This window comes from Narcine bancroftii, chromosome 13, assembly GCF_036971445.1.
Source record: "Narcine bancroftii isolate sNarBan1 chromosome 13, sNarBan1.hap1, whole genome shotgun sequence".
NCBI lineage: Eukaryota > Metazoa > Chordata > Chondrichthyes > Torpediniformes > Narcinidae > Narcine > Narcine bancroftii.
This window is the reverse complement of record NC_091481.1, coordinates 68,474,014-68,499,266: the sequence shown is the minus strand read 5'-3', so window position 1 is coordinate 68,499,266 and position 25,253 is coordinate 68,474,014. Positions and strand designations below refer to the sequence as shown.

The following is a 25,253-nucleotide window of genomic DNA, read 5'->3' as shown; positions in this document are numbered from 1 at the left end:
TCGAATTCCGCACAATGCTGGAGAAATACAGCAGGTCACACAGAGTCCTTTATACAGCAGAGATAAAGATATAGAACCAACGTTTCAGCCTTGAGGCCTTAATCAAGCTATGAGTAAAATGTAGGCAGGTACCCAAATTCACCTCCCCTCCCCATCCACCCCCCCCACTCACTCACTCTGCACTCTCCCTCAACACCATCTTCCTCTCCATCTGTTCCTCTCTGCTCTCAAACTCCCTCTCCCTCCCCCCATCTCCTGCTATCACCCAGTCCTCGCCACCCTCTCTCCCCCACCCTCCCCTCTCTGCACGCCCTACCACTCCACACCATCTCCCTCCGTCCCTCCCTCTCTCACCCCATCTCCAAATCCCCATCTTCCCTCCCTCATGTTCTTTGTCCCTGACCCTCATTCTCTCTCTTCCTTCAATTTGCTTCTCTCTTTCTCCCTCTCTCCCCCTCATCCGTCCCCCTCTCCCATCGTGTCTCTGTATTCTCCCAACACTGTCCTCTGAACAATATCATGAAACCACGCAAACAATCCCAAAAACATTTAGAGATATTTATTTTAAATGACTATACATTTGTGATTATGGAGTGCTGGGTATTGTGGTCTGGGGAAACGCCGTTTTACCTGTTTGTATGTATACAGATGACAATAATCTTGAATGTGATCTCTGTTGAGCGGTGAACAGCCGCACTTGGTGAGTTGTGATGTTCATCGGAGGGTCTCAGGCCCTCGAGAGCAGAAAAGGTTCAAATAACGTCCCATCACCACCCACCCCTGTCTGAAACCTGCCCCACCTCACCCACACCCATCTCACCCAATCGCCCCACCCCTACCCTATCTCACCCACACCCACCCCACTCCCCACCTCAACCCCATGTCACCCTCACCCATGCCCAACTCATCTCCCCCCACACACTCCCACCCCCCAGCTCATCCCCATCCCCACTCTTATCTTACCCAATCACCCCACTTCGTCTCACCCCCCCACCCCCATCTCACCTCATCCCCAATTCCAGCCCCTCCCTCATCCCCATGTCACGCCCATCGCTCCCCCACCCCCAACCCAATGCCAGTCGCACACAGCCACACATGGACAGGTGAACAGTGGGAAACGTTGCACTTTATTTTGTCTCCCTACGGATGAGATGAGGTGGATGGAGATGAACAGCGCTATCCTCCGACTGGATGGAGTCGTTGGGGGGGGGTGGTAGTGGTGCAGTACATGATGAATGGATGGAGAGAGGGAAAGGGACTAGCATCAGGGCAGCGAGGAGAGGGCTGCTTCTTCTGGATGAGTGAAAAACTGGGGCTGCAGTATGCGAGTTCTTGCATGGACCAGCTAGTCAGACGATCACACAGGGTTGTCTGGGAAGGCCTCTCTCACAGATGATGCAGGTGGATGAGCAGAGGGGTCCATGCATGGGAATAGGGCAGGAGGTGGGGCCAGTTGCAAGGCACAGACATGGAGAGGGAACAAAAATGGGTAGGCTTGGCAGAGAGGTCGGTGGGTGGGCATGCAGTTGGGGTTGGACAATGGGCTGGACACAAGATGGGGTGATGGAGAAGGATTGATATCAGGATGGGATGACACGATGAGAGGTGTCAAAGGGCAAGGTGGCAGCATGGGGGAGGTTGCACCTTTGGGCAGTGTCAGTGGATAGGGTGTGGCATCTGTCACCTGGCGACGGGAGTAATGTGCCTGGTGAATGAGATATCTGTTGCTTGGCAATGGGGGTAATGTTGCCTGGAGACGGGGGAGGGGGTAATGTTGCCTGGAGACAGGTATCTGTCTTCTGGTCACGGGGGGGGGGTATCTATCACCTGGCAATGGGGGGGGTTATCTTGGGTGTATCTGCTACCTGGCAATGGTGGATCTGTTGCCTGGAGATAGGGGGATATCTATCACCCAGTGACAGGTATTTATTGCCCGGTAACAGGGCTATCTGTTGCCTGGTGATGGGAGGGAGGGCTATCTGTCACCTGGTGATGGGGGTATCTGTCACCTGGTGACAGGGGTATCTGATGTCTGGTGAGAGGGTATCTGTTGTCTGGTGACAGGGGTTGTATGTGATGCCTGATGATGACGGGGTGGGGGGGGAGGGTATCTGGGACTACCCCTCCCCTGGTGCTAGTCACTGGATGAGACACTTGTCCCGCTCGCGGACCTGCCTACGGCCCAACACTTTCTCCTTGATGTACATCAGATCGCTATTTACGCTGGGCCGCCGGGCCAGGGGTGAGACCATTCCCAAGGCGCCCACCTCCTTGACACGCCTGAGGCGGGAAGAGCGACGATGCAATGCCTCGCAGTACTGCACCGAGATCTTGCGGTGGAGAGCGGGGCTCATCTCGTGAGGGAGCTTGGCCATGCTGAACAGGGCCCGGAACATCTCCTCCACGTTAGAGTTCTTCCTGGCTGAGATCTCGAAGTAGACGCTGTTGGGGTCACCAGCCACCAGCTGCTCGCCCTCCTCGGTCGGGACCTCTCGGTAGACCTCAGGCCGGTCAGCCTTGTTCCCGCACAGGGCCATGGGGATCTCCATCGCTTCCTTCGTCTTGTCTTTCAAGGACATCTTGCACTCAATAATCTGTTGGCGGAGGCGCTGGACTTCCTCAAAGGACCCTCTGCTGTCCAAGCTGAAGACCAGGATGAAGACGTCTCCTGCAAAACAACAAGCATCAGAATCTCACTTGGGCTGTAGCTCTGGGGCACCAGGACTCCATCGGCCAAGGCGTGGAGAGCAAGGGGTCAGCCCCAACCCATCCCTCACTTACCCTGGCTTCAGAAGATAAGAAAAAGGAGCAGGAGTAGGCTATTCAGCCCATCGAACCTGCTCCGCCATTCAATGTGATCATGGCTGATCTGATGAGAGACTCATCTCCACCTACCTGCCTTTTCTCCATATCCCTTAATTCCCCAACTATGTAAAGATCTATCCAACTTTGTCTTAAATATATTTACTGAGGTTGCCTCCACTGCTTCAGTGGGCAGTGAATTCCACAAATTCACCCCCCTCTGGGAAAAACAGTTCCTCCTCATCTCCTAAATCTACTTCTATCTTCTCTCTTTCATTCTTCTCATTGAGTTTTATACTATCCTGGATCTTGAGGCTATGTCCTCTGGTTCTGGTCTCCCCCATCAATGGGAACAACTTACCTACCTCTATCTTATTTACGCAGATTTATGGCTCAGCCCTCCAAAATTAACACGTACCATGTAAAGATCTGAACTCTACCATCACAGCAGATGCAATCTCACTGGCTCTCCACTCAGCTCTGGATCACCTAGAAAACAGCAATACGTTCTCTTCATTGACCACAGCCCAGCTTTCAACACCAAGTCAATGCAATCGCGAAGAAAGCTCGCCAGTGACTAGCCTTCATGAGGAATTTGAGGAGATTTGGTATGTCATCAAAGACTCTGACCAGTCGCATCACTGGCTGGTATGGAGGTGCCAATGCGCAGGACAGGGAAAGGCCTCAGAGAGTTTTGAACTCAGCCTAAGACATCACGGGCACCATCTAGGACATCTACAAGGGGGATGTCTACTGTCGGGAAGGAGGTACAGGAGGCTAAAGATGAGTACCCAGTGGTACAGAAATAGCTTCTTCCCCTTCCCATCAGGTTCCAGAATGATCAATGAAGCACCTCACCTTCTCTTCCTTTGCACTAATTTATTTATTTTTAAATGTAATGCATTTACATGTTCATGACAATAAATTCTGATTCTTCCTGTTCTCCCTTGACGAAGAGTACAGGTTCCTTCCACTTGCCCAGCCTCTGAAATGGATTCACGTCCCTCTCACTCCTTGCAAACACTTTTCAGTTCTGCCCTTTACCTTTACTCCTCCGTTTTAACTCAAATCTAATCATCCCACACAAATCCATCTAAACTTTGTCCAATCTGTGGGGAGGGAGTCAGGCAGAGAGCCAGAGTGCAGCGGGGTTGGGGGGGGGGTGGTGGGAGAGGAGAAGAGGGAGAGTCAGGAGGAAAGAGAGAATGTCAGGGGGAAGGAAAGAATGGGGTGAGGAAGGGGGAGATAGAATCGGGGGGAGAGAGAGAGTCGGGGGGAGAGACTCGGGGAAAGAGTCGAGGGGAGAGGGAGTTGGGGGGGAGAGAGAATCTGGAGTAAGAGAGAGAGTTGGAGGGGGAGAGAGAGAGTCGGGGAGAGAGATGGGGGGGAGAGAGTCGAGGGGAGAGAGAGTCGGGGGAGAGAGAATCTGGGGTAAGAGAGAGTTGGGGAAGAGAGAGAGTCAGGGGGAAGAGAGAGAGTCGGGGGGAAGAGAGAGAGTCGGGGGGAAGAGAGAGAGTCGGGGGGAAGAGAGAGAGTCGGGGGGAAGAGAGAGAGTCGGGGGGAAGAGAGAGAGTCAGGGGGAAGAGAGAGAGTCGGGGGGAAGAGAGAGAGAGTCGGGGGGAAGAGAGAGAGAGTCGGGGGGAAGAGAGAGAGAGTCGGGGGGAAGAGAGAGAGAGTCGGGGGGAAGAGAGAGAGAGTCGGGGGGAAGAGAGAGAGAGTCGGGGGGAAGAGAGAGAGAGTCGGGGGAAGAGAGAGAGAGTCGGGGGAAGAGAGAGAGTCGGGGGAAGAGAGAGAGTCGGGGGAAGAGAGAGAGTCGGGGGGAAGAGAGAGAGTCGGGGGGAAGAGAGAGAGTCGGGGGGAAGAGAGAGAGTCGGGGGGAAGAGAGAGAGTCGGGGGGAAGAGAGAGAGTCGGGGGGAAGAGAGAGAGTTGGGGGAGAGAGAGAGGGAGGGACAGTCGGGGAGAGAGAGAATCGGAGAGAAAGAGAATTGGGGGGAGAGAGTCGGGGGGGAGTGAGTCGAGGATGAGATGATCGGGGAGAAAAAGTCGGCAGAAGGAGGGAAACAAGTCAGGTGGTGGGAAGAGAAAGGGGATCATGTCGAGCCCAAATCCAATGAGATCCATGTGTTAATCTGCTGGGACCAGGGTGGAGAAGTGCCAGGCTACTGTGGGGCTGGACCTACTTGGTGGATGTTGGTTAATTGAAGGCCAGCAAACCTGAGGCCTGGACATCGTAGGTTCGAATCCCACCACAGCTGCTGTGGATCTTGATTTCAATTAATTATCTTAAATTTTAAAACAAAAAAAAGAACCCCCCCAGCAACTAGAAAAGGCCAGGAGCATCAGCAGGTTAATCAGCGTCCATGGGGAGAGAAACAGGCATTGTTTCAGGTCAATCAGAAGGGGAGAAGTGGGTGGACTGGCCCTGCTGGAATTGCAGAGGGAACCCGACTCAGAAGCTCCCTGCTGTTGTCACGACGACCATCCCCATAAATCATAGCAAGAAGAGGCAGAGACAGGAGATAAACTGGAACTGAAATATACAGCAACCTCTGTGGGGCGGAGAATCAAATCCTGGTTACCTGTGGTGGCTGAATTCATCGTTCAAGTGTTCAGAGCTGCATCGTGCTTAGACGATGATGAGATTTCAGATTTATTCTCAGATTACAAGCCTGAGATTCTTTTTCAGGGTTGGATGTCATATCATGGATGTGCTCTGCACATGTGGGCTGGAGGTGTGGGCTGGAGTATGGCATTTCACTCACCCCTGATGAAGGGCTCAAGCCTGAAACGTCGGTTCTGTATCTTTATCTTTGCTACATAAAGGACACTGGGTGACCTGCTGAGTTTCTCCAGCACCTGTGCTTTTACTTTATTCCCGGTGCCTGCAGACTTTCCTGTTTTACTTCCAACGGCAGAATCATACCTGACGAAGGGCCCAGGCCCAAATCAGATCACCTTTTTCCTTCCCGTGGACGCGGCATGACCTGCGGTGTTTCTCCAGCACGTTTGTGTGTTGCACTGGACCCCCAGCGTCTGCAGATTTTCTAGTTGAGCAATATAATGTGAAGGGATTGTTTGTTATGTACGTAACAGAACTGAACTGGGAAAAGGACATTTTAGATTTGGTCATATGTAATAAGATAGGGTTAACGAGAGACCTGGTGGTTAAAGATTCCCAGGGAAGCAGTGACCATAATATGATAGCATTTCAGATACCGTTTGAGGGAAAACACCCTGGGTCCAAATTAACAGCCTCAAATTAGATTAGGACTATGACAACAGTTCTCCAGAGAGCCTTGTGGAGAAAAGCCTCAAGGAAAGCTCTGCAGACAAGCTGTAACAGATAATTAAAGCAGCTGTAGAAACACTCAGCAGATAACTAGCCCAATTTCAAAGGAGAAAGACCATCTGGGATTAACAAAGTAAATCAAGTTCGTTGATTATCATCTGCCCACCCATTCCCAACCTGACAAAACAGCACAGTAACAGGCCCTTCCAGGCTACCAGTCCGTGCTGCCCAACCTCCGTACGTTTTTCTGGACCGTAGTGCACATGCATACAGACACAAAACACAGCACATAATAATCACATGAAGATCTCATTTACAATAAATATATTTAATATGCGAGAAGCCAGAGAGTGGGAGTGGATGATCGCCTCTCTGACCGGAGCGAAGGCCTGTAACTAGTGGTGTGCCTCAAGGATCAGTACTGGGTACATCGTTGTTTGTCGACAGTAACAGCCCTCGATGATTACTGCCTCATGGCACAGACCTCCACCATTGTGAAATGCTTCGAGTGTCTGGGGATGGAATGCATCAAAGTGCACCTCCCAGAAACACTGGACCCATTTCAATTTGCCTACAGTCGAAACTGTTCCACTGATGATGTTAAAGAGTTTTGAAGGGTGGGAGGAAACCAGAGCTCCCAGAGGAAACCCACACAGTCACGGGGAGAACGTACAAAGTTCTTACAGACAGCAGCGGATTCGAACCCCAGTAACTGGCGCTGTAACAGCATTGTGCTAACCGTGCTGCATCTTTCTCTCTCTCTCTCTCTCTCTCCCTCATTCCTTCTTTCTCTTCTCTCTCTATCCCTTCTCCCATTCATTTTTTAAAATAAGCTCGTTCAGTGCATTTCCTTCATTTTCCTTCTTATAAATTCCTTCTCTCTCTACGTTTATCTCTCTTTCCATACTTTCTCTCTCTCCTCTTGACTTACTCTTTCCACCTCTTTCCCTCCTTCTCTCTTCCTCTTCCACCACACAACCATGCTGTTTTCTCTTGATCTGTCCTTTCTGCACAGACCCACCTGTCAGGATGGAAAGTCTCCTCATGGCAGGGAAGGGGTGGTTGCCAGACGTATCAAGGATGTCCAGCTGATAGATGTCACCACGGATGTTGTAAACCTTGCGGTGGAAGTCTTCAATGGTGGGGGTGTAGAGCTCCTCGAACCTGCTGTTCAGAAAGCGTGAAACGATGCATGACTTGCCCACTTTGGAGGCTCCCAGGATGACCATCCTGTAGGAGTTCTTGGCTGGCACATTGAGCATGGCAGGAGTAGAGTGGAAAGGCTTCATCATCACCCCACCTAGGCAACAGAGAGCTCCTGTTAGACAGGTGTTACTGAAGGCTCAGGGGCATTGTCAGTTCAGTAAACTTACCCTGTACCCTCTCCAAACCCTTGACAAATTCCCTGAGGTGTGTAGACCCTGTTCCTGTTGTAGCTGAACCAGGGCTTTATAAAAATTCATTCCAATTTCCTTTCTCTTGACTTCTTTGCCTCGAAAATGATGGAAGAACCTCAATCGGTCTTTTCAGCATCCATAGGAAACAAAGGTATATTGCTGACATTTCAGGCCTGAGCCCTTCTTCAAGGAATAAGCCAAATTTTTCTTCTACTTATCTCTTGAGAAAGGGCTCAGGCCTGAAACGTCAGGGATATTTCCAAATCTCCTTCGGACACTGCGAGATTGGCCGAATTCTTTCAGTATCTCGGTGTGATTTTACTACAATCACAGGGTCTGCAGACTTTCATGTTTCAACTCTGTTTATAAAGCCCTGGATCCTACCTAATTACTTAAAAATTTCTCAATGTGTCCTGCTATGTTCAGTGAACTCTGCGCAAAAACCCTGATCCCTCTGGCAAACTCCTTTCAGGACCGGTTGCTTAGCTATGGCAAAGATGTCATTGAACCAGAAGAGGTGCAAAAAAAATTCTACTCCCTGTACACTCATGACTGTGGAGCTAAGTTCAGCTCCAACTCAATCTACCAATTCACTGACGACACCATGATTGTTGGTTGAATTATTGGAAATGATGAATCACAGTACAGGATGAAGATCAAGAACCTGGCTTTGTGGTGCCAGAACAATCATCCTGCTCTTGATGTTTACCAAGACCAAGAAGCTGATTGTTGATTTTAGGAAGAAGATGCAGGGGTACCACAGATCCTGTGGGACAGAGGTAGAGAGGGTTAGGAGCTTCAAGTTCCTGGGAGTCCATATTTCCGAAGCCCTCTCGTGGAACCAACACATTGAGGCAACCATGAAGAAGCCGCACCAAGGCCCCTACATTCTCTGAGGTGATTTGGCACGAACATCAAACCTCTGCAGGTGCACTGTGGAAAGTTTACTGACCAGTTGCATTGGGTATTCGAGTGCCCAGGAATGCAGGAGGCTGCAGAAGGTAGCGAACATAACCAGGTCCATCACAGGCTGGGACCTCCCATCCATTACAGACATCTAGGTGGGGCGCTGCCTGAAGAAGGCAGCCAACATCATAAAGAACCCCAGTCATCCTGGTCACAACCTCCTCGATGCTACTTTCAGGCTGAAGGTACAGAAACCTGAGGACCAGCACCTCTGGGTTCAAGAACATTTTCTTTCCAACAGCTATCAGGCTCTTGAACATCCCCTTCATTACAATAATCAGGGACCTCTCCGACATCACAAAAGGATAGTCTGCACTATCGCAAAGTTATATGGTTTTTGCACTGGAACGTCTGTCTTTTGTATTTAGAGCCTTTCTATGTCTTTTCATTGTAGCCTTTTTTTATGAAGTACCTGCTCTGTCTCGGAAACGTACATTGCACCATGTGTATGCAATACACAGTGGGTCATGTAATGATTCACAAGGATGTTACCAGTACTGAGAGCCTGAGTTATAAGGAGAGATTGATTAGGCTCAGAGTTATGTCCCTGGCTTGCAGGAGGTTGAAGGGGTGATCTGATGGGGTGAAGCAAAATTAAGACGGGCATTACTTTATAAATTTAGACATACAGCACAGTAACAGGCCCTTCCAGCCCATGAGGCACTGCCACCCAATTAACCTACAATCCTCGTGAGAGAAAGCTACAGCACCCGGAGGAAACCCACGCAGACACGGGGAGAACATACAAATTCCTTATCGACAGCGCCCAGGTTGCTGCCACTGTAATTGCTTATGAGAACTGTGCCGCCCCAGATGGCGGAGGGGAAGAAGCTGTTTTTGTACCATTGGGTGTTCGTCTTCAGGCTCCTGCACCTCCTTCCTGAGTGAAGAGGTGGTGAGGGTCCTTGATGATAGATACTGCTTTCTTGAGACTGCCTCTTGAGAATTACAGGAAAGGGTACAAGGGTGGATAGAAGTTTGGCTGACTGGCACAAGGCCAAGATTGGGGAATGAAGGCCTGGCTGACTTTCCACAGGGGTCAGTGTTGGCTCTGCTACATTTCACGTTGTCTGTAAATGATTCAGATGACGGATCTGGTGATTTTTTTTATGGCCAGGTTTGCGGATAATGTGAAGATAGGTGGAGGGGAGGGCAGTGTTGAGGAAGCTGGAAGTCTGCGGAGGGACTTGGACAGGTTGGGAGAAATGGGAGATGGAATAAAGCATAGGGAATTGGATGGACATGCACTTTGGGAAGAAGGAATAAAGAAGTGGACTATTCTCTAAATGGGGGAGAATTCAGAAAGTGAAGGATTCCCTAAAAGTTAATGGTAGTAACAGAGGCAAATGTAAGGTTTATATATATTTTGAGAAGAGGAGAATATAAAAAGGATATAACACTGATGTTTTACAAGGTGTTGGTCAGACCACATTTGGAGCATTGTGAGCAGTTTTGGGCCCCGTCTTGAAGGAAGGATGTGCTGGCATGGTCCAGAGGAGGTTTACGGGAATGATCCCAGGGATGAGAGGGTTAACATGTGAGGACCGTTTGAGGACTCTGGGCCTGTACTCACTGTAATTTAGGAGGAACATATTGAAACATATTGAATATTGAAAGGGCTGGATGGGTGGGGTAATCTTTTATATTGGGTCATACGGAAAACACGTGATTTTGGGGACCAAAGAAGTGGAGTTGACTATTACACAGAATTGACGATTACATGTGTATATATAGTAGTACAGGCCGTGGAGAGGAACAGTCGAGAAGGAGAAGGACAGGGCAGCAGAACAAGCTCCAATAGAAAAAGGCATTGGGTTAATGGACCTGTTTGCACACTATGTAACTCTATGATATCTTCTCACCAGCTTCAGTGTGTGTAATGAGCACACCTTCAACCTCCAGGCAATGAGTCATCTGAACGTTTCGAAACTGAGCCTGCCAACCGCCAAGGGCAGGTGGTTAACACACATTGTAAGAAGAGCAGTAATCCCAGCACTGATGCACTTGACTCCTGTTCACTTTCAAATCCCCTCTTGAGCTGCAACAGTTCTGAATCCCAATGCGAACTGGACTTCCCCGTTCTACCCAAACCTTAGCACTGCTCTGAGACCCATGGTCTGTCTGTATTATTGTAGGACCACTTGGTCATGGCCCTCACTGCAACTGTGAATATTTATATTGATCACTTATTAGACCTCCTGTGTGGTAATTAAAAGTGTACTTATAATTTGTCAAGGTTATTGTCATCTGACTGTACAAGTACAACCTGATGAAACAGCATTTCCGGTCCTCAGTATAAAACACGCAGACACACAACCAGGCATAACACACATACAGACAAATAATACATATACAGGACAAGTATTTTATCTATGCAGATAAATAAGTTTCATGAATATGAGAGTCTCAGAGGGTGAGTGTGCGCAATTCCTTTGGTCGTTCAGCATTCTCACTGCCTGTGGGAAGAAGCTGTTCCTCAGCCTGGTGGGGCTGGCTCTGATACTCCCGCATCTCTTCCACAACAGGAGCAGCTGAAAGGTGCCTGTGCATCGTGGAAGGGGTCCTCAATGATTTTGCACGCCCTCTTCAGATAATGATCGCAGTAGATCACTTCGACGGTGAGTGGGGGGTGGGGGTGGAGGAATGGAGACTCCAGTGATCCTCCCTGCCATCCTTATGGTCCTGTGGATTGAGTGAAGCATTAAAATCTGTGGACGCTGTGATTGCAGTAAAAACGCAAAAATGCTGGAGGAACTCAACCGGTCTCGCAGCGTCCATGGGAGGTACAGATATATTAACGATAGGCAGGCGACTGAACAAAAAGACTGGGGAGAAGGATAGGCCAACAGACATTTTTTCAGTGTACTTTATGTACCTGTGAGGCTGCAACAAGTAAGAATTCCGGTACATCTGTCTTCTTTCTTTTTTCTTCTTTGGCTTGGCTTCGCGGACGAAGATTTATGGAGGGGGTAAAAAAGTCCACGTCAGCTGCAGGCTCGTTTGTGGCTGACCAGTCCGATGCGGGACAGGCAGACACGATTGCAGCGGTTGCAAGGGAAAATTGGTTGGTTGGGGTTGGGTGTTGGGTTTTTCCTCCTTTGCCTTTTGTCAGTGAGGTGGGCTCTGCGGTCTTCTTCAAAGGAGGCTGCTGCCCGCCAAACTGTGAGGCGCCAAGATGCACGGTTTGAGGCGTTATCAGCCCACTGGCGGTGGTCAATGTGGCAGGCACCAAGAGATTTCTTTAGGCAGTCCTTGTACCTTTTCTTTGGTGCACCTCTGTCACGGTGGCCAGTGGAGAGCTCGCCATATAATACGATCTTGGGAAGGCGATGGTCCTCCATTCTGGAGACGTGACCCATCCAGCGCAGCTGGATCTTCAGCAGCGTGGACTCGATGCTGTCGACCTCTGCCATCTCGAGTACCTCGACGTTAGGGGTGTGAGCGCTCCAATGGATGTTGAGGATGGAGCGGAGACAACGCTGGTGGAAGCGTTCTAGGAGCCGTAGGTGGTGCCGGTAGAGGACCCATGATTCGGAGCCGAACAGGAGTGTGGGTATGACAACGGCTCTGTATACGCTTATCTTTGTGAGGTTTTTCAGTTGGTTGTTTTTCCAGACTCTTTTGTGTAGTCTTCCAAAGGCGCTATTTGCCTTGGCGAGTCTGTTGTCTATCTCATTGTCGATCCTTGCATCTGATGAAATGGTGCATTGTACTTTAAGTACATTGTACTTAAGTGTATGACAAGGCACAGATGGCATAGCGGTCAGTCCAACGCTGTTACAGCACCAACGATCGGGACCGGAGTTCGAATCCCATGCTCTCTGTAAGGAGTTGATTCGTTCTATCCATGTCTGAGTGGGTTTTCCCCAGGGGCTCCCACCATTCAAAACGGGTGTAATTGGGCGGCACAGGCTCATTGGCCAAAAGGACCTGTTACCGTGCTGTATGTCTAAATTTAAAACATTTAAATTTAAAAATAAACATCCTCATGGCTGCCTTGCTGATGAACTGCACACAGTCAGCTCCCCGTTGTAAACCATACACTTTGTTATTCGAAAGTAATGATCCACAATGAAAACTCTTCCCTAACCCATTGCTATCCCACTCTTTTAACTTCTGTAAAGAAAGTCGCCCAATCATCTGCTGTGCCGTGATGATCCCTGGATGATGTCTTGGCTTCCTAGACAAGTCTTCCCTTGGGGGTTGTGCTGAGTTCCAGCACGTCACTGTGGTCTGGCCCAGCATCAGGGTCTGCTCCCTAGTGGCTGCTCTCCCAGAACAGCCCACGGAACTCCTTCCCCCCCCCCACCACCCCAACTTGTCAGTTGCCATTGAACTTGTGCAGCCTGGATAAAATCACCCTGGATATGTGCCGAGGCACACAAAGCTGGAGGAAGCTGGAGTTCAAGGAGAGGGCAGGACAAAGTGACATCGAGCTTTCAGGTTGATGGGAAGGAAAGGAATTGGCAGAGGCAGAGAGACAGATGGTCTTCATTTTAGCCACAAACAATAATGGCCACACTCTCCCAAGCTAATCATTGACAATTCACCTATCAGGGGCCCAATTCTCCCCCTGCTCATCTTCCCTCCTCCAGCTCCCCACGTTCCTTCCTCCAGTCAGATTGCCCTCAGATTCCTCCGCCCTCAGATTCCTCCGCCCTCAGATTCCTCCGCCCTCAGATTCCTCCGCCCTCAGATTCCTCCGCCCTCAGATTCCTCCGCCCTCAGATTCCTCCGCCCTCAGATTCCTCCGCCCTCAGATTCCTCCGCCCTCAGATTCCTCCGCCCTCAGATTCCTCCGCCCTCAGATTCCTCCGCCCTCAGATTCCTCCGCCCTCAGATTCCTCCGCCCTCAGATTCCTCCGCCCTCAGATTCCTCCGCCCTCAGATTCCTCCGCCCTCAGATTCCTCCGCCCTCAGATTCCTCCGCCCTCAGATTCCTCCGCCCTCAGATTCCTCCGCCCTCAGATTCCTCCGCCCTCAGATTCCTCCGCCCTCAGATTCCTCCGCCCTCAGATTCCTCCGCCCTCAGATTCCTCCGCCCTCAGATTCCTCCGCCCTCAGATTCCTCCGCCCTCAGATTCCTCCGCCCTCAGATTCCTCCGCCCTCAGATTCCTCCGCCCTCAGATTCCTCCGCCCTCAGATTCCTCCGCCCTCAGATTCCTCCGCCCTCAGATTCCTCCGCCCTCAGATTCCTCCGCCCTCAGATTCCTCCGCCCTCAGATTCCTCCGCCCTCAGATTCCTCCGCCCTCAGATTCCTCCGCCCTCAGATTCCTCCGCCCTCAGATTCCTCCGCCCTCAGATTCCTCCGCCCTCAGATTCCTCCGCCCTCAGATTCCTCCGCCCTCAGATTCCTCCGCCCTCAGATTCCTCCGCCCTCAGATTCCTCCGCCCTCAGATTCCTCCGCCCTCAGATTCCTCCGCCCTCAGATTCCTCCGCCCTCAGATTCCTCCGCCCTCAGATTCCTCCGCCCTCAGATTCCTCCGCCCTCAGATTCCTCCGCCCTCAGATTCCTCCGCCCTCAGATTCCTCCGCCCTCAGATTCCTCCGCCCTCAGATTCTTCCCCGTCACTTCCAAACCTTCCTTTTTCCATTTCTTCTCCCCCCCCCAACATTCATCCATCGTCTGCCAACCTGTCTTCTTCCCCCCCCCCCACTTGTTTGATCTGAGGATCTGCCTGTCTCTTCCCTAATGAAGTGTTTCAGCCTAAACTGTTGACCCACTGAGTTCCTCCAGGAGGTTGTTTTAACTTTAAATGTTTACATTTTATTTACAGCACGGTCAAAGCCAAATCCGGCCATTTAAAGCCGTCGCGCCCAATTATACCCAACCCCCTACAATTTGAAGAGTGGGAGGAAAACATAGCCCCTGGAGAAAACCCACACAGACACAGGGAGAACAAACCAGAGTTGCTGGCGCTGTAACAGCGTTGCACTAACGGCTACGCTAACCATATCACCTGTGTTGCTAACCATTAGCAGCGGTGATTTGAGCCCAGTCTAGAATTGACTCTCCTCTTCCTCTCTCTGCTACTTTAACATCAAAACCTACAGTCCCTGTGGTGTGAGTTTCTTCCACACTCCCCCCCCCCCCACATCTCCTGATGCCATTTACAGAGGTGTCAGATTCAAGCGGACTTGTGTCCGACTCTCAAACTTCTGAGTAGCATTTAAAAAAAAGTTCTCAAATATCAAAACCCACGAATTTAAACCCACAAAACCTGAGGGCGTTTTACAGAGTGGAGCTGGGTTGCGACATCAAATCAAGTTTATTGTCATCCGATTATACAAGTACAACCTGACGAAACTGCGTCCTTCAGTCCTCGGTATAAAACACGCAGACATACAACCAGACATAACACACATACAGACAAACAACACATGCGCAGGACAAGTATTAATCTATACAAATAGATAAATAAATATTATTTCATGAATATGAAAGTCTCGGAGGGTGAGTGTGACCAGTTCCTTTGGTAGTTCAGTGTTCTCGCTGCCCATGGGAAGAAGCTGTTCCTCAACCTGGTGGTATTGGCTCTGATCCTCATGTATCTCTTCCCTGATGGGAGCAGCTGAAAGTCGCTGTGTGTGGGGCAGAAGGGGACCTCAATGATTTTGAGCACCCTCTTCAGACAGTGATCCTGGTAGATCATGTCGATGGGGGGAGGGAGACTCCAGTGATTCTCTCTGCCACTCCTATGGTCCTGTGGATTGACCTCCAATCTGTTTCTCTCTCAAATATTTATCCAATTCCCCAATTGATGAGGAAAGTGAATTCCACACCCAATCAACTTAAAAAAGCTTTTTCCACATATATTTTGTGAGCATCTTGAACAAAGTTTTCCACCTTGTCCTTCTATCCCTTTACTTCTCCACTTCTTGTCTCCTCTATTTGCTCTCATTTCACCACCCTCAGCACGAGGCAAATTCTTTGGAGTCACTATCTCAGAGGATCTTTCCTGGACCCAACACACTAATGGCATCATGAAGAAAGCATGTCAGTGCCTCTACTTCCTCAGGAGTTTGCAGAGGTTTGGTATAACACCAGAAACCCTGGCAAATTTCTACAGGTGTGGAGGAAAGTGAGCTGACCAGCTGCATCATGGTCTGGTAGGGGGGACACCAATGCCCTTGAGCGTTAAAGCCCTGCAAAAAAGGTAGTGGACACAGCCCAGGACATCACAGGCAAAACCAGCCCCACCATCGAGAACCTCTCCAGGGAGCGCTGCCGTTGGAGAGCAGCAGTGATCATCAAGGATCCGCCCCACCCAGCACCCGCTCTGTTCTCACTGCTGCCATCAGGAAAGAGGAATCGGTGCCACAAGACTCGCACCACCAGGTTCAGGAACAGCTGCTCCCCCTCCCCCATTGACTCCTCAACAACAAACTCAATCAGGGACATATTTAAGGACTCTTACTGCATCTGGAGTTTCCTTTTTCCTATTGAACCAGGCAACATTTACTGGAAGCACTCCCAGTCTTTCCATAACATTATTTAGATTTCCCGCCTCTCGCTGCTCAATGGCCAGATTGACAGCTCCCTTCCAACTTTTTTTAAAAACTGAAAATAGACTTTATTCACAATAAATTATTTACAAAAAGAAAACAGCTTTTGTCAGTCTCAAGCATGCTGAAGAAAGTCAGAAGGTCACGTAACACCCATTGGAAGTCAAAGCAGTTGGAAATTCATGCTTGAGCCCTTCGTCGGGAGTTTGGGGAAACAGGTACATAAGGGGAAGGAGGAGGAAGGAAGGGGCTAAATGCACAGGCTAACAAGTAAGAGGTGGATGCAGGATCTCAAGCAGACCTTCCTGTCCCTGAATGACCTTAACGTCCAGGAATCTGAAGCCCTCCCTCCTGCACTGAATCTTCAGCCACACATTTATGGTTTATTACTAATCTGGCCACTGGGTGATATGAGGTGTAACTCAGAGAGATTAACTCCATTTACCAAACATTTACCTCTTTCCCTGCCTCCCGACCCACGATATTGTGTCGAACTACATATAACTAATAAAAAAAACCCTTCCCACCCTTGTAACCCTCTATTTTTCTTCCATCCATGTGCTTGTCTAAGAGTTTCTTAAATGCCCCTATTGTTCTTCCAGCCTCCATCAGCAGCCCAGCACCCATCATGCTCTGAGTGAAAAACATTCCTCTGACATCACTATTAAACGCTGATGACACAGTTGGCGTAGCAGTTAGCGCAATGCTTTTCCAGCGCCAGCGATTGGTAAGGGGGTTCAAATCCCACATCGTCTGTAAGGAGTTTGTACATTCTCACCATGACTGTGTGGGCTCTGGTTTCCTTTCACCGTTTGAAATGTACCAGGGGTGTAGGTTAATTGGGTGTAAATTGGGCGGCACAAACTCAAGGACCAAAATGGCCTGTTACTGTCCTGTCAAAAAAATTAAATTGAACCTTCTGGTATTTGCTCCTTCCGCCCTGGAAAAAAGGCTCTGGCTGACCACCCTATGTGTGCCCCTCGTAACCTTGTAGTCAGAGAAAAACATTCTCTCCCTCTTCACCGTAACTTGGCCCCGATTACCCGGCCTATCAAAGGCCTACTCCTTCCCCATGTTTGACATTTAAGATGATAATGTAGCACTGTGGGCTAAGATACTGTAGCATACATCAATGGAGGCTTCTAATCTGTGTACTCTCTGTTGGTCAGGAATCACTTAGATTTCTGCATTGCACATAGAGCATCCAATTATCACTTTTAATTTCACAGTTGGCTGAAATATTATCTGTTTCTCCCTCCACAGATGCTGTACAACATGCTGAGTGTTTTTGATGTTCCTTCAGATTGTCAGCAGCCACATTATTTTGCTTTTCTATGTTTAAATGTAAGAATTCCATCCATTCTGTTAATTGTTGATTTTTTAATGAGCTTTCACTTTAAGTATTTCAGAGACAGTAAGGTTTACATCACCTGGGTAAATGGGTCAATAAGTGACAGGTGCAAGGTAGTGGGGCTAGGAGCTCGTCGACATCATGCAATCTTCACTCCCCTCCATCGACTCTTGCTGCCTTGGGAAGGTGGCCAACCCACACCAGCATGTCTGCCCATGTACTCATGCACTCTGCCAAACCGAGGCCAGCCCAAAATTCAAGGAGCAAAACCTGATGTTCCATCCTGGCCCTTTTCAACCAGATGGCACGAACATCGACTTCTCTGATTTCCATTAAACCCCCTTCACCATCTCTCTCTTTCCCTCTTCCCTCGGTTTACTGATGAACTGCTCATATAAATTCCTCCGAGACTCTACTAATTATTTAACAACATTTATGTATTTTTATATATGAACTGCATATAAATCACTTGTAACTATATATATGTGTTGTGTAGCGGCCCGCACCTCAGGCCGACACATTTTCCCGTCGAATGCGGCAGGCATCAAAACATCATATGGGCTGAAATACTTGGCCACCAGCAGAGTGGTGAAACTGGCCAATCACTGCCAGTGCATCACAAGGGGCCCATTTGAGGCCTGGGCATCCGAGGTAACCAATCGGCAGCTGGCGCGCTCAAGCAACGTCCCGGCGGTGACGCGACCGAGCTGACTATAAAAGGCAGAGCTGCCATTGAATAAACTCGGTGCCGAATATACTCTACCGGTGTGTGTCTTTCTTCTGTGGATTTGAGCCGTAGCAACCTCTCTGTAAATTTAGGCTTACAGCACAGTAACAGGCCATTTTGGCCCACAAGCCCAATCACACCCAAGTAACCTACAACCCCTGGTACATTTTTGAATGGTGCAAACTCCTTACAGACAGCATGGGATTCAAACCTGGGTCACTGGCGCTACTGCAGCGTTGAGCTAACTGCTACGCCAACCTTACCACCATGTCTAGATACATCTTTGAATGATTTTACCCCTAAGATCGCTGTTTTATCTGGCTCCCCCACCCCCTCTCCTATCAGAGAGCTACCCTCTTCCCCATCATTTCTCAGCTCTTTTCTTCTTACCTGTTAGCCTGTGCTCCTCCCCCTGCCCCTTCTACCCCCCCTGCCCCTTCTACCCCCCCCCCCCACAGGGCCTGACTGTTTCTGCTTTTACCTGAGTAAGGGCCCAGGCCCAAAACGTCCCTTCCCCTTTTTTTTTGCTTCCTCCTAACGCTGCTTGACCTGCTGGGTTTTTCCAGCTCACTTACGTATTGCAACACCCTAAAGGACACACCGGACACTCCCATCGCCCTCCTCCCGTGGGGGAGAAGGCTGGAGCATATGACAGCAGGCAGTTTCTTTCCCTCCCCCCCCTCCCCGCAGACATCAGGCTCCTGAATGAACCCCTTTTGGTTGCTCGGTGTAAATGTTGCAGAGAACCTGTGCAGTAAGCTCGCAGAGGAACCCTTCTCACCGTACTTAATCATGAAAACAATGAACCAGGCGTGTTCATCGAAGAGACCCGCCGCGGAGGGGAAGTTCGCGGGTCACACGTCCCGCTGCGCCCGTCGCTGGATCCGACCGTCTGCACAGTAGGGCTGGAAGCGACGGGAACTTCATCAACTAGGATGATTTTCGATTAAAAAGGGGGAGAGGGGGGTGGGGCGGGGGGTGGTGGGGAGACCGAGACCATTTAAATGAATATTGCCAGAAAATTTAAAGGGAATAGGAAATTGTATTTGCTTAATGGTTTAAAATTCTAGGGAGCGTCATGAAAAAAGAGACCAGACCTGGAAATACTTTTCGGACGACTTCAGGATCCCTGAATCATTCTAAAATCTTCCGTGCTGAGACCAAATTAACGCGCAGTTTCCCCAAACACTGCTCAGCATATTCCAAAATCTGTGGGGGGGTCGTGGGTTGTGGTAAATTTTCAACCTTCTCAGACTCAAACGGCAAAGAGAATCGCCGCGTCCCTAAATAAAAGAGCCCTGATATCTCCAGATCCACCCAGATCAGTCCCAATGAAGTCACTGCAACGCTGGAGAAGCTCCGACCGCGTCCTGAATTGAAGCAAAGGTCCAGGACACACGTTTCGGGCTCTTGAGCCTTGAGGGACGTGCAGAATGTGGGCGGCCGCCGTGGACTTTATACCAGCAGTGATCAAGGTAGAGAACACGAGGAGGTTGCAGGCACTGTGGGTGAAGGAGAAAAGTCGCAATGCTGGAGAAACGCAGCAGATCAGTGTCCGAAGGGCACTGTATAAAGGACACTGTATAAAGGAGTTTCTCCAGCATTATGTGTGTGTTTAAATTAGCAACGTTTCGAGCTTCAAGCCACAACTGCCACATCCTAAATCCTAGAACTGCCAGATCTTAGATACTAGATCCTAGAACTTCCAAATCCTAGATCCTAGATCCCAGAACTGGCAGATCTTAGATACTAAATCCTAGAACTTCCAAATCCTAAATCCTAGAACTGCCAGATCTTAGATACTAGATCCTAGAACTTCCAAATCCTAGATCCTAAAACTGCCAGATCCTAGATCTGCCAGATCCTAGCTATTAGATCCTAGAACTGCCAGATCCTAGATACTAGATCCTAGAACTTCCAAATCCTAGATCCTAGAACTGCCAGATCCTAGATCCTAGAACTGGCAGATCCTAAATATTAGATCTTAGAACTGCCAGATCCTAGATACTAGATCCTAGAACTGCCAGATCCTAGATCCTAGAACTGCCAGATCCTAGATATTATATCTTAGAACTGCCAGATCCTAGATCTGATCGCTCGCATTTGACAACGGCGATGATTTCCAAACAAGACGCCTTCTTCAGCCCATTTTTGCCCCTGACAATTGCACGCCCGGGGCCCCTGAGCCATTTGCTTGCTTCTCCCTGAGACCCCAGTGGGGGAATCATTCGGGGTCTCGGCCAGCGCAGCCAAGAAGAGCTCGGGAGGGCCGAGCGTGCCCAGGTCACCTTGTGCCCGCCGCTAACGCGCTGCTCCCCTTCCTGCCCATTTCTCTCTTTCTCTCTCTCCCCCCACCACCCCCCGCATCTATTTCAAAGTTACCTGTTCCCAAATGGCACAAGCGAATCCCGGGCGAGACGGAGCCGAGAACAGGTATCCAGAAGATAAAGGGGGTTGGGGGGGGGGGGGGGTGGGAAGAAGAATTCAGAGTATTGCAGGTGCTGACAGCTTCAGCGACTGAATCAGACGGTGCGGGTGCGGGGAGGTGGGGGGGGGGGGGGGGGAGAGAGAGAAGCGGCGTGGCGGCGGCCCGGGTCTCAGCGGCGAGGCACCATGTCGGTCCAGAGCCCCTTCCCAGGACCAGCTCCAGTAAAGCGCTGCCACAGGCAGGGAGCGAGGCTTGATCAGCCCTGGAATGTGCACGAATGTAGCGCGGACCCCTCTCTCTCTCTCTCTCTCTCTCTCTCTCTCCCCCTCCCTCCCCTTCTCTCTCCACCTCCCTCCATCCTCCCTCTCTCTCCTCTCCCTTTCTCTCTCTTCCTCCCCCTCACTCTTTTTCTCTTTCACTCCCTCCCTATCTCCATCCATCCCTCCCTCCCTCCCTCTTTTTTCTATCCCCTTCCTCCCTCTCCCTTCCTTTCTCTATCCCTCCCCCTCTCACTCTCTCTCCCTCCCCTCTTTCGCTCCCTCGCCCTCTCTCTCTTTCCCCTTTTCACTTTTTCCCTCCCCTTTCTCTCTCTCTCTCTCTCTCTCTCTCTCTCTCTCTCTCTCTCTCTCTCCCTACCGACCTCCCATCACAGATCCCAATTTAAATAGACGGATCCCCTCTCACTGACCCTCTGTTCGAACTTGATGGAACAATCTGGAGCAGGTCGGGGACACGAATTCACCTCTCTCTATCACAACGAAAGGACATTGGTCAACAACACCTGCCTTGTTATACAGCGGGTCGAGAGCCCAGAGGCTGCACAGGACGCACCTGACAATGTGCAGGCAGAGAGTAAATGGTCTGAGGCCAGGATGTCAGAATGTAAAGATATTTAATGTGTCAAATGCACCCTGATCACAGCCTTCTGTATCACTCTCTTATTAGTCAATATGGACCCTGCATCCACCCCGTCAGCTGGCAGCTCGTTCCACATCCCACCACTCTCCAGTGAAGAAGTTCCCCCTCATGTTCCCCGTAAACATTTCCCCTTTCACCCTTAACCTGTGTCCTCTAGTGCTTGTCTCACCCAACCTCAGTGGGAAAATGCCTTTGCACAGACACCCCATCCATCCATACCCTCATCAGCTCGTATTCCTCTGTCAAATCTCCCCTCATTCTATGCCACTCCTTGTCCAAATCACGAGCCTATCTTGATAAATATTAATATAGTCATTTCCATAAGAGATAGATGAATGATATTTTGCCTATTAAATAATCATTTATGCATTCTTCCTTTCAACCCCATCTTCCTTCATTCTCCCCATCTTCCCTCCTTCTCCCCATCTTCCCCCTCCTCCACATCTTCCCTCCTTCTCCCCAACTTCACTCCTTCTCCCCATCTTCCCTCTTTCTTCCCATCTTCTCTCCTTCTCCTCATCTTCCCTCCTCCCCTTTCTCCTTCTCCCCATTTCCCTCCTTCTTCACATCCTCCCCATCCCTCCTTCTCCACATCTTCCCTCCTCCCCATCTTCTTTTCAACCCCATCTTCCCTCCTTCTCCCCATCTTCCTTTCAACCCCCTTCCCTCCTTCTCCCCATCTTCCCTCCTTCTCCCCATCTCTCCATCTTCCCTCCACACATTCCCTCCTTCTCCCCATCATTTCAACCCCATCTTATTTTCAACCCTATCTTCCCTCCTTCTCCCCATCTCTCCTTCTCCCCATCTTCCCTCCTTCTCCATATCTTCCCTCCTTCTCCTCATCTTCTCTCCTTCTCTCCATTTTCCCCCCTTCTCCACATCTTCCTTTCAACCCCATCTTCCCTCCTTCTCCCCATCTTCCCATCTTCCCTCCTTCTCCACATCTTCCCTCCTTCTCCCCATCTCTCCTTCTCCCCATCTTCCCTCCTTCTCCATATCTTCCCTCCTTCTCCTCATCTTCTCTCCTTCTCTCCATTTCCCCCCCTTCTCCACATCTTCCTTTCAACCCCATCTTCCCTCCTTCTCCCCATCTTCCCATCTTCCCTCCTTCTCCACATCTTCCCTCCTTCTCCCCATCTTCTGTCCTTCTCATCTCTCTCCTCCACATCTTCCTCCTTCTCCCCATCTTCCTTCCTTCTCCCCATTTTCCTTCCCATTTTCCCTTCTTCTCCTCATCTTCCTTCCTCCTCCCCATTTTCCTTCCCATCTTCCCTCCTTCTTCCCATCTTCCCTCCTCCTCCCCGTTCCTTCTCCCATCTCTCCTCCCCATCTTCCCTCCTCCTCCCCATCTTACCTCCTTCTCCCCATCTACTCTCTCCTCCCCAACTTTCCTCCTTCTTCCCATCTTCCCTCCTCCTCACCATCTTCCCTCCTTCTTCCCATCTTCCCTCCTCCCCATCTTCCCCTTTCCTCCCCATCTTCTGCCTCCTCCCCATCCCCATTTCCCTCCTCCAACCCATATTCCCCCTTCTCCCCATCTTACCCTCTCCTCCCCATATTCCCTCCTCCTCCTCCCCATCTTCCCCTCTTCCCCATCTTCCCTCCTCCTCCCCATCTTCTCGCCTCCCCATCTTCCCCTTTCCTCCCTGTCTTATCCTCTCCTCCCCATAATCCCCCTCCTCCCCATCTTCACCCTCGCCCAACCCATCTTCCCTCCTCCTCCCCATCTTTCCTCCTTCTCCCCATCTACCCTCCTCCCCAACTTTCCTCCTTCTTCCCTCCTCCTCCCCATATTCCCCCCTCCTCCCCATCTTTCCTCCTTCTTCCCCCCACCTTCCCATCTTACCCTTCATCCCCATCTTCCCTCCCCCACCTTCCCTCCTCCAACCCATCTTCCCTCCTTCTCCCCATCTTCCTTCTTCTCCCCATGACCTTTGACACCTTATTTAACCGGGAACCTATCAACTTCCGCTTTACATCTTCCTGTGGCAGCAAATTCCACACCCTCAGACTGAAGAAAGTTCTCCTATCTCTGCCCTTTTTATTCTGAGGCTGTCCTCTGGTCTGAGACTCTCCCACAACTGGAAACATCTCCATATCCAGGCCTTTCAATATTCGGCATGTTTCAATCCCATCCCCCTCATCCTTCTGAATGCCAGCGAGTACTGGCCAACAGCCCTCAAATGGTCCTCTTGCCCTAACCCTCCCATCCTCAGGGTCATTCCCCATAAACCTCCTCTGGACCCTCTCCAATGCCAGCACATCCTTCCCTCGAGACGGGGCCCAAAACTGCTCACAATGCTCCAAATGTGGGCTGTCCAACACCTTGTAAAACTTCAGCATTACATCCTTGCTTTTATATTCTCCTCTTCTCAAAATGAATGGAAACCTTCCTTGCGACCAATTCAACCTGCAGGTTAACCTTTAGGGATTCCAAGTCCTGTTGGATCTCTGCTTTACAGGAAGGCCCCAACTCAAGACTGTCCGTACATAAGATTGAAAATAAATACTGTATAAATGTTTAAAAATAAAGAAAAAGTATATATCAATATAAAAATTACACTTTTGGGATGGAAGTAGAGGTCTATCTATGGAAAATAGACCTATAGCAAAGGTGGCCAACTTCTATCTCTTGAGAGAGAGCTGGCTGGTGGCCGCCATGTTGTATTTGACGATAGATAAAACGGATCTGACTTGCGTCCATTACAAGTTACGACCGGTCGGTCAGAACAGAAAACTGTCATAGGTCGGGGATAATTGTATTTTTTTATTCCTTCTTCCAGTGTTCATGACCGTATACTCCCCCACGCTGTATTCCATCTGCCACTCACTGAGCTGATTGGCCTCACTACTGTCAGTCCCATGCACAGTGAACACCCCACTCCCCCCCCAGTCCCATGCAGTTCTCCCCCCTCCTCATCGCCGAGCAGAAACTCCCACCCCTCCTCATCCCTGAGCAGTTCTCCCCTCTCATCCCCGGGCACAGTGAACCCACCCAAGGACCCCTGAGAACAGCTTCCTGCAATATGCACAGAACACCATTCACAGAAACAACTCTTCTTCTTTCCGACAGAATTGGAAACAAAATTATCAAATTACTTGTAATCAAAGCCCTGAATTATTCATCTGAAGACGTGCTCAAATCCCAGTGCGGAAGCTGGGAACTTTAATTCAGGTGATTGACTAATCTCTGGTGATGGTGATGGTGAAATTACTGGATTCTTGTGGATGGCCACCTGTGTGTCTTCCAGAATAAAGTCAGCTGCCCCTGCCCCTGCCCCACGAGTCCTCACCACCAGACACTCACCCCACTGTGTCACCTGAAGTGGATTGCAAGCCACGTTTGGCAGGGTTTGAGGAGTAGTCCTGTGGATGCCCCATCCTCTGAAGGTCATCCCATGGGACTTGTTAATGGTCCAGTCAAATGGAATGTGGATCCAGAGGTTGAGATGGTCACTAGGTTACCCTGGTAAACAAGATGTCTCTGGAGGCTGGAAGATGAAGGAGGTGAGTGTGTGTGTGTGCGTGTGTGTGTGTGCGTGTGTGTGTGTGCGTGTGTGTGTGTGAGGGGTGCAAGGTATGTATCTGTGTGTGTGTGGTATGTGTTGGACAGAGAGTGTGTGCTGTTGTGTGTGTGTGTGTGTGTGTGTGGGGGTGAGTGGGTATGTGTTGGACAGAGAGTGCGTGCTATTGTGTGTGTGTGGGGGGGGGTGAGTGGGTATGTGTTGGATGGAGTGTGTGTGCTGTTGTGTGTGTGTGTGTGTGTGGGGGGTGGTGTGAGTGGGTTTGTGTTGGGCAGAGTGTATGTGCTGTTGTGAGGGTCCCCATCTTTATTGGGGGTCTCGCCTCCTTCAATTGCTGTTTC

At 50.1% G+C, this 25,253-nt stretch overlaps 1 protein-coding gene across 3 annotated transcripts; it reads right to left on the bottom strand.

Annotated features, from left to right (window-relative positions):
• Positions 1–1,106: 1,106 nt before the first annotated feature.
• LOC138748744 (GTP-binding protein Rhes-like) lies at positions 1,107–24,780 on the bottom strand. Of its 3 annotated transcripts, none has more exons than XM_069909428.1 (3): positions 24,696–24,780; positions 7,114–7,392; positions 1,107–2,668 (listed from the first exon to the last, which is right to left on the bottom strand). In XM_069909428.1, the coding sequence occupies exons 2-3, from the start codon at positions 7,382–7,384 to the stop codon at positions 2,139–2,141; spliced, it is 801 nt and encodes a 266-aa protein (XP_069765529.1). In that variant the 5' UTR covers positions 7,385–7,392; positions 24,696–24,780; the 3' UTR covers positions 1,107–2,138. The 3 variants fall into 3 exon arrangements, with proteins under 3 accessions (XP_069765529.1, XP_069765526.1, XP_069765527.1); XM_069909425.1 differs by lacking the exon at positions 24,696–24,780 and adding an exon at positions 20,425–20,755; XM_069909426.1 differs by lacking the exon at positions 24,696–24,780 and adding an exon at positions 19,140–19,397.
• Positions 24,781–25,253: the final 473 nt, after the last annotated feature.

Coding starts and splice junctions, on each gene's coding strand:
- LOC138748744 (XM_069909428.1), bottom strand. CDS start 7,384: ATGATGAAGCCTTTCCACTCTACTCCTGCCATGCTCAATGTGCCAGCC. Junction 2,669..7,113: donor GAGACTTTCCATCCTGACAG/GTGGGTCTGTGC, acceptor GTTGTTTTGCAG/GAGACGTCTTCATCCTGGTC.